This window comes from Wyeomyia smithii, chromosome 3, assembly GCF_029784165.1.
Source record: "Wyeomyia smithii strain HCP4-BCI-WySm-NY-G18 chromosome 3, ASM2978416v1, whole genome shotgun sequence".
Lineage (NCBI taxonomy): Eukaryota > Metazoa > Arthropoda > Insecta > Diptera > Culicidae > Wyeomyia > Wyeomyia smithii.
In genome coordinates this window covers 219,676,393-219,689,444 of record NC_073696.1, presented here as the reverse complement: position 1 = coordinate 219,689,444, position 13,052 = coordinate 219,676,393, and the positions used below count along the sequence as shown (strand labels likewise).

Here is a 13,052-nt window from a genome sequence, read left to right as displayed (position 1 = left end):
GATTAGTGATTAGCGAAAGTTCAGCTAATGTGGGTTTAGCGTTTAGCGATTATCGAGCTAAATTTTCCGGTTAGCGACTTAGCGATTAGCGTCGCTAAATTTTCGGTTAGCGGTGCCCACCACTGGCAGTAAGGTTGGAACGGAAAGGTAATTACACACAAGCACTGATATGAATGATAAGCGTATCACTTACTTTAATAGTGTTACTGCTAATAATATAAAGTGCGGAGTACAGAAAACACCTGGACAATATCACAATAGATCTAAGCTCTGGTTGCAGTGATGAGTCCACATAGAAAAAAAAGCAGTTACGATACCTCTCCCAAAATAAAAATATATACTAAATAGCAGTTTTTACTCAAAATGTGGAAATCGTGACATCGCCCTGAGATTGATTAGTTTTTATTTAACACCATCATCATCGCAGATAATTGTACATATACTTGTGTGGGAATTTTGTTTTGCACAGACTGGTCTGTGTTTGTGGCATCCCTGCTTGTGACCGCGGCTTCGCGGCTTGCTCTCAGTATATGGAGATTTGTTAAAGCGTGATTTCATGGAGTCGCTTTGTTTGCCAAAGTCTATACTCAATAGACATAATTGCTCCAATAAGAGGGATGTTTTAAACCTTTGAACACGCTGGCTTTTACATGACGGAATGAGTAGCAGTATAACATAATTTAGAAATTTATCGTTCGCGCTCCGACTGGACGGTTACGAACATTTTGAGCAGTTTTATACCCTGGTTTTATGATTTTCCTAGCTTTTGAGTAAATACTGAAACACATAGACAGTTGCAGATCCGAAACGGTAAAATGAAAGTGATGTTTTCACCCAGAGAGTACTGGTGTGGTTTATGGAATCTGGAGTATGGTGCATTGATGCTAGTCGAAGTCGAAATCTTATGATTCAATTTTTTCGATTTTTATAGCTTTTGAGCAGAGGTTTTTGTGTACTATGTCCCAATTATGACTAGTTTGGCATTTTGTCAACAAACTTAATATATATATTTTGGTCAATTTGCATATTTGCGATTTTTAAACTATTGGGGCTTTGGATGCATGAAACTTTGCCATTTTTTCTATTTGATATGCAACACTCGCATTAACTAGTAGAGTAGCTAGTAGAGAATCGGCGTGAAATATCGTGCTCCCGGGCGTCTCCGTCGGTAGGCGTGGATTGAGCGGTCGTGCATAATGCTTCGGTGTAAACGCGTCTCCGGCCCGGGAGAGTTTCGAAATGTAGTGACCCAACTCTATAATATGTTAGTTTAAATAGTCCACACAGTGTATTATAACATTTTGCGTTTCACTAGAATATACCACACACACCTGTGCGTGGCCCTAATAACACTCTATTGTTAATTTCTGCTTTAAATTGGTCTCAAATCAGGAAATCGCTTTTCAAGAACAGACGAACAATTCACAAGAAACATCGTTATTCGACCTGTTAAGCTCAAATGTCCGGGTCACCGAATATATAGAGACTTCGCGTCGATACCTTGCATGAGGTGTATTTTTTACAGATTGGTTATAACCGTGTTATAATTTTCGGTATAAAGAGAGTCACTTCACGAAGAAGTGATAGGAGTGGCGAGACGTTAACGTAGACTCAACCCTCGTAGCTTTCGTAACATTGTGTAGTCAGCTGAGATAAATCAATGAGAGATACGTTTCGGTAGTTGCATGATGACTTCATAAACAGATTTTCGAATCTTTGAGTCTGTCTTGATTGAGTCATAGGTCCGGTATCCTCGCGTGCGCTTTATTTGCGGTGTTACATCATCAACCGGAATGAGTTCGGATCGCGTAATGATCTCCGTAGAAGATATAATGAACTCGTACGCGCGATATTTTTTATCATGAGCCCGGTACTAGAATTCAGCGCATCATTTACCAAAACGAAACCTGCTGCAAACCTCTCTTTTCTCCAACATCCCAGTGATTTCTCGTGGAAGTGCAGAGGTGTTCTCGGCTTTCAATAAAGCGAGTATCACGTCAACATATTCCTACTACATACATTCGGATGCGGCCGGCGCTGGTATTGCCTAATATAAAGATTAAGGTCACCAGTTTTTACACATTGAGGATGAATGTTAATCCCAAGCATCATCCATTGGTTCTCTGTGTAATTACAGTTGATCTGGCAATAACGGAGTAGCAACCGCGGGCGGTCAATCATGCTCATGCTCATGCTACACCATCATCATCGCACAAAACTTCTTAAATTTATTCCTAAGAAATATCAAAGTTAATAATTTTACGATTTACATTTTTGGAAGACACCATTTTAATCAATAAAAACATATATACACTTTATTAATGGTATATTTGAATAGCCAATTTCGGGAACGCAATCGTGATCCTAAATGATGATCGTTATAAGTAAGATAGGTTTAAAACTGTAAACCAAACAAGATGTATCAAACTAACAATGTACTGATTGCAAGTAGACCGTTGTATTCTAAACATCAATCACAACACCGACGATAGTAAAGCTAAAAAAGATGACTAGATAAAAAGGACAGTTCTTTCTAGAAGTAACCGGGAACTAATGTTTTTCTCATATTTATATATTTTCACCTTTTTCATATTGACATCGATACATTACAAAGTAGCGTATCAGTTTTAATCAAGGGCATTCTGTGTATATTAATTTAAAAAATCATTTGTAAAATAAACAATAAATCTTGTGGCAGCTAAACCTAATGACGTTTCATTTTGTGATACATTATAACCCTATAGTTTGTATTCGATTCTTTTCACATTGTACACCATTCCAGTTACTGACGGATGGGTTGGAAACGAGGGCTGGTTTAAAAAAGCGGCCTAAGGAAAAATGACCTTTCTCTCCACCGAGAAAGGTTCGAAGTGTGCAGGGTAATAAAAGGCCCTGTTCCAACTCATCCATCATCACGCTTATCGCTATTGCTGGACACTCATTATTTCCAATTGTATTCTAATCAAAATGTACGGATTTTTTTTTGCTATCGCGCACTCTGTCACTTTCGCACCTTCTCAATATTCGATAATCTTAATACGAAGTTATATAGCTACCTTTTGAGTCGTTTTGAGGGGTGATAGATCGACGATGGACTGGGTAAGAGAGCTTGTTAAGATTATGTGCGTTTAGTAACTAACTAAAAACAACTGACGTGCTAGTGGATATAAACAATGATCTACATAATGCTGTGCCTTCATATGAAAGTTTGTTCTTCGAGTCCGTTCGGTACACTGGCATCAGATCGTGGAATAGAGTAAAAGCTAACTGTACATAAAATTAAGTTCTGGCGGCCCAGTATGCTGAAATAAAGGTAAACCACGTGGACCATTCGATTACGATTTCACACACATTACGCATTCAAGAAAGCAGGCATAAATCTCACGAAACATTTCGAAATCACATTCAAATCACAACCCAGTAACATCAATCATCCTGTCAATTCCGATCCATCGCGGTGAAGCAAATCACATTTTCGCATATAATTCACGTCCGACGATTACAGGCAAGAAATCTAAATAATTTAACAACCAACCTAAGCATTCTGTACATGGAACGAAACAAGACTTAGGAACAGCACATCCAGCGGTGTCAGCACACACGCGTACACACATGAGCACCGCGGAAGGATTCAGGCAAGAAGGAAATTGCGAGCAATTTATACCCCCATCATCTCTCATCAACCAATGGCAGCACGTCACCGGAAACATATGTCTTCCTATATATGCTATGCTAAGTATTCTTCACGTTCCAATAGGAATTGTATCGTTACACAATAACAACGCGAGTTTTGCACACTCTTTTTGCTTCTGTTGAGCATCGAACAGCAATATCAGTGTGGGGGGAAAAAGGATCGTCCCCCAGTCTGTACAAGTTTTAACGGAAAAAAAATCTACATATAGACTAAGCACATCCTAAACATGGTCTTACTCTTTCGTCCTTCCGTTCTGTCTTACACTCTCTCGCTCTGTTTCTCTCTCGCGCATCTTTCGTTACAGATTCCGCTTACCGCTGCTAGCGATGCTTCCGCCACTGATACTTCCTCTGCCACCGCCACCGCCGCCGACACTACCCCCATCTCCGAGATGATGATGCTGGTGCAGATGATGGTGTAAATGGTGATGGTGGTGGTGATGCAACAGCGGTATGCTGCTCGCACTAATGGCCGCCACACTGGACGACGTCGAGGTGGCAGTGGCGGTGCCTGTTTCGGTCAAATTGTACACGGCCATCTCAGCTCCGCCGCTGCTGCCACCGGTACTGCTACTGCTGCTGCTGACGCCACCTATACTGGCACCGCCCCCGCCGCCGATCCCATGCCCGGTGGCAGTGGCGATTATAGATGTTGATGATGTGGTTTGTAAGGTAGCAGCAGTAGTTTGCTGCGGCTGCTGATTTGCTGAACGTAATAAATTGATTTGATTATTATTATTAGCGCGATATGTCAAAGCGTGATTATTGGGGGAATTTACATTGTTATTGAGCCGCTCCTGTACCGCAAGCCGATGGTGGGTGGCAGTTTCATAGCCGACACCGAGCGGTCCTACGCCGGGAGGACCGCCGGCACCGGGTGCCAGATTGTTGAATGTGGTCGTTACCAAATTGTTATTGTTATGATGGTTGTGGTGGTGTGACGGACGCATCAGGTGACCACTATCGGTAGTCATTAGTCCACTACTGTACTGTTGTTGTTGCTGCTGCTGTTGGTGCGGAAGCTGATGCTGGTGGATACTGACGTCCAGATGATCGGCGCCACCGCCGACTCCCAAATGATGATGCTGTCCGGTGCCTATGAGTCCGTGATGCTGCAGGTGGTTAGGCAAATGCAAATCGGCCGCATTATTGTTGGCCGTTGACGCCTGGTGATGCCTTCGACTGCCGTTGCGCACCTTGGCAAACACACCGTTGAACAGTTTAAGCGAAAACAGTGCTACCACGACAATCACCACAAAGATTGCCACGCTGATGTAGATCAAAATTTTAATATCGTCGTCAATGATAGAGAGTAACGAGAGTTGTGTTTCGTCGATTGCGTCTATCAGTAGAGCAAAGTTGGTCAGATGGTTGCACATGCAAATCGTATGGGTTGCGTTTGTGTACTCCACGTAGCAACCATCTTCGGACCACGCGTGGTCAATATAGTTCCAGAAGACGCACGCTGGATTCGACACATTTTTGGTTCGCAGGTGTTTCAGAACCATTCGGATGGGCTGGGAAAGTTGAATATGGCGTCCCTTACCCAGACTTGCAGAAATCACTTTACTATTGAGCAATCGTTGTCGGGGTGCAGTTGATACATCACTTTTCGCACCAGCCGCCGGGTTGCTGCCGGTGTCATCCTGCTCCAGTTTGTTCTGATCTACCCGTGACTGGTGAACATTGCTAAACTGTGGTCTTAGAATCTGCTCTAATCGATCGAAAGCTACGAAAACTATTCGTACCAGACCACCCTCACTATTCTCGATCAGTGCTGCCTTGGGCAGCTCAATCAGATCGTCACTCACGTGCCAACGCTCTTGGCTAGAGTCAGGGAAAACTTCATTTTTAACAAAGTTTCGTGTCTCTAAAACCCGTATCGATAGGAGAATATTTTTAACCTTTTGCACCACGTGTCGCTCCCGTAGGATAGTATCGGCCAATAGGAATGCGTTATCCTCTAGCCCCGTAAGCAGTGACGTTGCGACCCGCATCTGATCCTCCACACTCAAATCCAGCCAGCTGGCGTGCTGAGATTGATCTAACAAATTGCTTCCCGTTTTAACCACACTATTCAATAGTTCATAAACCAACGTTTCTTTCTGCCGCTGGTCGGGGATCGTTTCGATGTCGAAGTGCATCTTCTGGGACATGGTTTGAATGATCTTAGTAGCGACCAGCATATCCCCACCGTACAGTGTCTTACTGCTAGTGACCTGCGACAAATCGTTCGCAATCGATATCAGCGATGAGTCTTGCTGCTGATTGACTCGGACCTCCAGGCTGTTAAGCCACAGCGATCGACACTGCGTTAGATCCGGCTGATATGAGTACCATGTGGCCACTGCTCCACCGTTTCTATTACCACTAAGATTGCTATTAAAACTAATATCACTTTTGTTATTATCATCTAGAAATGATTGTTGCTGTTGCTGCTCGTGCTGCAATTGCAGACGCTGTTCGGGCGTCAGTGATCCTATTGCTACGCATCGCCACTTGGCAATACCGGTGGCCCCACCGGGACAGGGCTGTACATTCGCTTCTCCCACGCGTGTCACATTCCAGAACAAGGAGCGTGCCGTCGTCGGACCGCAAGCATGACTCACATCTAACACATTGTTCACAGCGTTACCACTATCGCTCCCGCCGGTGCCACCGCTTATGCTATTGCTATTGCTATTACTATTACTACCACTATTGCTATTACCACTACTGCTGCTGGGTGAGTCGTGATTATCATTCTTCTTACTGCTAGGACTTCCACCAATCGGAACATTGCTTTCACCGTAGCCTTTGCTACTGCCACCGCTCTCTCTGTTAGCGTTGGATAATACTGCCGTTTGCGTCGGATAATAGTCTTCATCGTCACCGAAATCTTCATCGTCCTCGGGGGCAGCGCCGGCAATCTTTTTACCACCACTGCCGGCAGCATCACTAATCTGCTTAATGATGGCAAGATCATCGTTCACACTTTTGTTGTCGAATCCCTTCTGGCGAAACGACGGCGACGATTGTTGGTTGTTAACCATCAATGTTTGCTGCTTGTAGGGTGTCGTTGGTTTCACTTTCACTCCCGTCGTTATTCCGCTGCTGGTTACTGCCGACGAAGTTACCCCAAAACCCGCCAATGGGTCGGAAAAATTCAGCTTACTAAGCACTGGATTCCGCACCGTCGATGTACTCCAAACGATCGGCTGCGATGTCTTCAACCACGGAGGACTTGGTCGGTTGGTTGTGGTCGAAGATTGTGCAGCCGAAACGCACTGATAGTGTGCCTCCAGATACTTGTGTGTACCTGGGCACGGATCACCAAACATATTAGTAGAAGCTAAAACCGAACAGTTCTGCTTCTGGGCGCACTTGGAGTGCAAGACGCGCAAACTTTTCGGTGACATACAATTTACGCTCCAATCCACATTGCCGTGGTCGTTACAGATTGTGATGGAGAACCGGCCATAGTTGGCGCGGATCAGATTGATCAGGTCGCCATTTTCGCACTCAATCATCAATGTTTTGCCCTCACAGGCATACGCTGTTTCGTACTTGGGCGCTATGGCAAGATTTAGCGACGGGAGCGTCATCAACAAAAATGCCACGCTGCTCCAAACGCTCCAGTGAAAACAGCTGGCCGCCGGAAACCGAAACCTCCGTTTTCTTTTGCTGCGATTGTTATTGTTGCTGTTACTACTGCTACTGCTATTTCTCCTCGTCATCCTTCCGCTGTTGCTAAACACTGTTTTCTTTTGTTGCTGGGTTCGAATCATTGCTGCTATCTGGTTACTGTCGATTCGGATTCTATCCACCTGTGCTGCTGACGGTTTGGGTCTAGCGATAGCCAATGCATATCATTCCCACTTGGTGCTGCTAATCGAGTTCAGAATAGTGCCGTACTGTCGGTTGCCTTGCTGGGGCATCTGCTTCTGCTGCTGCTGCTGTTGCTGCTGATAATAATGGTGGAAATGGTGCTGCTCTCGATGCATACTGTTCCGGTGATTGCGAATTATCTGCGAAGAAAAAGGAAGCAAAAAAAAGACGCTTGTTAAATTGTGATCGCACTCGTTTGGCATAGGAACGTGCAGTGGCGTAGTTGAATTATGGGGGATGGGGAGAAGACACACTGCCGGCATGCTTGGCTGAGTCGCAATGCGAGAACCGTCGGTTGCGGTCGTGGTTAATTGAGTGAGCGATTATTATATTTGACTGATTACAAGCCGTTTCGGCCAAAAAAGGTTGTTGCACTGCCGAGATTGCGACTCAGCGGTACGGTACAATTATTCAATAGACAGTAAAGTGATCGCGGCCATGCATATCCGCGGCGGAGATTTCAAGTTACATGGGAAATAAGGAAGCTTTAAGAGAATATCATACTTCAGTTGTTGCCACTTTAAATTATATAAAGAGGTCTGATATCCCAACGAGAGAAAGCTGAGATGAGAGGTTAAGGTCATAGGCAGCGGAAGTACCAAGGTCAAATTTAGGATAGTGGTACTTCAATAATCGAATCCCCTGTTTTTTAATAATTTTCTCTACCATAGCATTTTTAAACGTTGAAAAATGCATTGATACTGCTCTATGCAAATTCTATCAATTAGAAAAAGAAAAAATTGGACATTTAGCGGAGCTTGTGTTGGTAAATATAACAAGATTTGGAGTCTTTTCTTTTTCTTTTTTTTTTTTAAGGGGGGGATTTGTTAGTAGCTTAAGTATTTATGATAAATATTAGTAAATAATGAGTATGTGTGTCCAATCACAAATGGTGACTTCTCAACACTGTTAGAAATTTGTAATTTTAATTGTTAGGATTTGTTTGCTTTCGCAGTTAGGACTTATCATTCGTAGGGATTTAAACCTACTTGTCAGAAAAGGGGAAGTAAACTTACAACTAACTTGATTGCTAACATATTGGCTATAAAGAGAGCTTATCGTAGCAATTGAGGATTGCAACGATTTTTGTCGAAAATTGTTAATAATTTTATTTGACATAGCTTCTAATGGTTCAACACCAGTAAGTCTATGTAATTCGAGTGTACCAAACCAAGGAGGACGCTTCAAAATCATTTTCAGAATTTTAATCTGAATCCTTTGGAGCGTTTTCTTCCTTGTTGAACAGCAACTTGACCAGATCGGTACAGCATAAAGCATTGCTGGTCTAAAAATTTGTTTGTAAATCAAAAGTTTGTTCTTTAAACAAAGTTTAGAATTCCTGTTAATGAGAGGATATAAACATCTCGTATATTTGATGCACTTGGCTTGTATACTCTCAATGTGCTCTTTGAAAATAAGTTTTTTATCATAAATTAGTCCCAAGTACTTAACCTTGTCGGACCAACTTAAAATAACCCCATTCATCTTGACAACGTGATTATTGTTTGGCTTGAGGAAAGAAGCCCTAGGCTTATGCGGAAAAATTATCATTTGAGTTTTAGAAGCATTGGGAGAGATTTTCCACTTTTGCAAGTAGGAAGAAAAAATATCTAAACTTTTCTGCAATCGATTGCATATGACACGAAGACTTTTTCCTTTTACGGAAATGCTTGTGTCATCGCAGAACAATGACTTTGTGCATCCTGGAGGCAAATCAGGAAGATCTGAAGTGAATATGTTGTACAGGACTGGACCCAAGACTGAACCTTGAGGTACACCTGCTCTGACGGGAAATCTATCAGATTTTAAATTCTGATAGACAACCTGCAGAGTTCGATCAGTAAGATAATTTTTTAAAATTTTGATTAGGAAAATTGGAAAATTAAATGTTTGCAATTTCGCAATCAAACCTTCATGCCAAACACTGTCGAATGCTTTTTCTATGTCTAAAAGAGCAGCTCCAGTGGAATAACCTTCAGATTTGTTAGCTCGTATCATATTAGTAACTCTGAGCAATTGATGAGTTGTGGAATGCCCATGGCGAAATCCAAACTGTTCATTTGCAGAAATTGAATTTTCATTGATGTGTGACATCATTCTGTTGAGAATAATTCTCTCAAACAGTTTACTTATTGAAGAAAGCAAACTGATTGGTCGATAACTTGAAACTTCAGCTGGGTTCTTATCCGGTTTTAAAATGGGAGTAATTTTTGCATTTTTCCATAATTTGGGAAAATATGCAATTTTGAAGCAGCAATTGAAAATTTTCACTAAAAATTCCATTGTGCTCTCAGGGAGATGTTTGATTAGTATATTAAAGATTCCATCGTCACCAGGTGCTTTCATATTTTTGAAATTTTTAATAATTGATTTAACCTCATTCAAGTTAGTTTTGATTATTTCTGCAGGTAAAAAATTCTGGGAAGAAATTAAATCAAATTGACGTGTGACTTCATTTTCAATTGGACTCACAAAATTCAAATTTGAGTTATGAACACTCTCAAACTGCTGAGCAAGTCTTTGAGCCTTTTGTTCATTGGATACAAGAAAACGTTCACCATCTTTTAAAACTAACTTTCAATTTTTCAACTTTAGTCTCGAAATTTTGATTTCTCAGAAGAGTGAATCTATGTTTAATCTCTTTCTGTAAATCTTTATAAATAGTTTTAAAAACAGGGTCACGAAAACGTTGATATTGACGTCTGCGGACATTTTTCAAACGAATTAGAAGTTGAAGATTTTCGTCAATTATTGGTGAATCAAATTTCACTTGAGCCTTTGGAACAGAATAATTCCTGGCATCAACAATTGCACATTTTAATGCTTCCAAAGCGGAATCAATATTCACTTCGTTTTGCAAATCAAGCTCATTATTGAAATTCCTCTCAATATGAGTTTTGTATCTTTCCCAATTAGCCTTGTTATAATTAAAAACAGAGCTCATAGGGTTTAGAACTGATTCATGTGATAAAGAAAAAGTTATTGGATTTTTCTTTTTCTTTTTATGGACTCATTCGACTGCGATAATGTCCAGGTGTTGATAATAAGTGGAATGTTTATCATTTAAATCCGTGCTAATGTGTAAGTTTTTACCCTTTCGTTTCAACTTTACAGCTACAGTATACCGAACCATCTTCCCTTCTGCAAATATCGCTTATTGGAATTATATTGCAGAGATTCCACAAACGTTTCTCTGGCCAGTTTTATTATAAGAGGGACCTATTTTGTCAACATGAAGGAGTCATATCGAAACCTCGTTCCTTCTGCCAATATCACAATTACAAAATACAGACTGTTTCCCGAGATTCGTGAAATAAAAATCTGATTTCCTGGGAAATAATCGAAGAATTTGAAAGGAAAGTAAACAATTTGAACTTATTAAACTTGAACTTTATTTTCATGACATAGAAAAACCGACTGAAGAAATATATCCGAAAATCAAGAAGAGAAGAATATTTTGACTCTCTTCATTTGGAGATGAGCGTACTAAACTGCAGAAGCTCGCTCGTTGTCTGTGGAGTTCGTTTTTATGAACACTGGATTCTGTAACAATATCTGGAGATCTGGAGTCAACTGACCCGTTTGTTCGTATCTTATAAGGGGCGGCCATCCACATTACACGTAGACAAACTTTTAACGATTTTGAAACCTAGTTCACTTGTAAGTGATAAATCAAACATCAAATAAATAAATAAATAAAAGCAGTGTTTCACATTTTCCAGGGGAAAATTTCAAATGGATTCAAGTAGAGAACAATTTAAGATTTTGTATCTTGCTGGAATACATTTGCGGACCACTGTTGTAGGTCAAAGCGGTTAGAGAACGCGCCCGGCGAAATCAAGCCCCGTTGGCAAGAAATATATTCCGTGAAATAAACCCAAGTCATATCACTATGCATAAAATAATCGAAAATGACCTCGGATACGGAGCTTTCAGGAAACAAAAGATTCACGGATTATCTCGCAGAAATATTGCCAGATCTCGAAGACGCCCGTTACTCAAAACATCATTTTTTCAGATGAAAAATTGTTTACGTTGAAGGCTGTTACATAGCAGAACTTTTTTGGCTATTATAAATATAACTTATTTAAAACCTGACCCCGAAGGAATGTCCATAAAATACGTAAAGCTTTAAGAAAAGGGAGGAAGGCTATCTGACAAAGCGTTGCATTGCAACCCATGCGGAAAATTTTAAGGATCTATTCAAAAAGTAGAGGGTGTGGAAAATATGTAGTTATTCTTAAGCTGCGTATTTAATGGACGTTTCCTAATTGGTTCATAAAAATCAAAAAAATAAATGTGACAAGAAAAAATCAAATAGAAATCTATTTTTTATTTATGTATATAAAAGAGAAATTGTGTATGTATGTATGTTCCAGCATAACTCTCGAAGGTCTGAACCGATTTCAACCAAACTTGGCATACGTGTTCTTTGTACAAAGGAAGTGGTCATAGAAATATTGGATAGGGGGAGAGGTCACCCTTAAAGAAGGAGGGGGCCAAAAGTAATAAATTTTCATACATAATGGAAACCATTCATTGAAATTTGATGATTTTCGGGTTCTTGGTCATATTTGGAGGCCGGAAGTTGATGTCCAGAGACCGAAACATGATGTTCGATGCCATTTTCAATCCAATATGGCGACCTCCGGTTTCTGGGAAGCCATTTAAAACTGTGGAGAACGCTCACAAACCCCCCAATGTTGGTATTTTCGGAGCAAAAATGACTCTTGAGAACTGATTATCGGTGTCTGACGATACTTTGAAACTTGGGTTGCCAACTTCCGGTTTCTGGAAATCTGCGAAAATTAAATTAATAATTGAATTATATACTTGGCAATATGGGTATTTTTGGAATCGGAATGACGTCGTCATACGAAAATCGATCATATATTTCCAAATATTGGCCTTTTTTGAAACGTAGTGATGTCTGTTTGCAGCCGAAAATCGGCTTTCGTGCAAATGTTTCTAGAGAAGTGTTTCAAAACATCCAACCTGCTTTGATCCGTTTTTGGAACGATTTCTTGACATATTTCTTATATTTCTTGCATGATTTGATAACGGAGAGTCCAATCTAGCGTTTTGGATGAAAAATATGTTTAGAAAAGTTGCTGAAGCTCAACTATTACCGAATGAAAATTTGGTTAAGAGCATCGATCAAATAAAATTAGAGCTCCTAAAATCCAGCTATTTATTAAAAAAAAAAATGTATGTATGTATGTATGTTCCAGCATAACTCTCGAATGACTGTACCGATTTTAACCAAACTTGGCATGCCATTTATAAGAAAATCAGGTCTTTTAGTGCCCTATGGAACTTTGTGAAAAGGTACGAGAACTTTCATGCCCTCGGTCGGTCATGGCCAGAAGTTGATGTCTAGGGACCGAAATATGATGTCCGATGTTTTTTCTAAAACAAAGATGGCGACTTTTGGTTTCTGGGAAGCTGTATACAACTGTAGAAAACGTTCACAAACCTCCAAACATTGGTAC

General features: G+C 40.7%; 1 protein-coding gene across 3 annotated transcripts in view; it reads right to left on the bottom strand.

The window, feature by feature from the left end:
• Positions 1-2,562: 2,562 nt before the first annotated feature.
• LOC129730112 (latrophilin Cirl) overlaps positions 2,563-13,052 on the bottom strand; it is an 86,577-nt gene continuing 76,087 nt past the window's right edge. For 2 of the 3 annotated variants that reach the window (XM_055689171.1, XM_055689170.1), the window contains exon 3: positions 2,563-7,700. In XM_055689171.1, coding sequence (XP_055545146.1) covers positions 3,993-7,460 — 3,468 coding nt within the window. In that variant the 5' untranslated portion in view covers positions 7,461-7,700 and the 3' untranslated portion in view covers positions 2,563-3,992. The remainder of the gene's footprint in view (positions 7,701-13,052) is intronic. The other variant, XM_055689172.1, reaches the window with a different exon arrangement.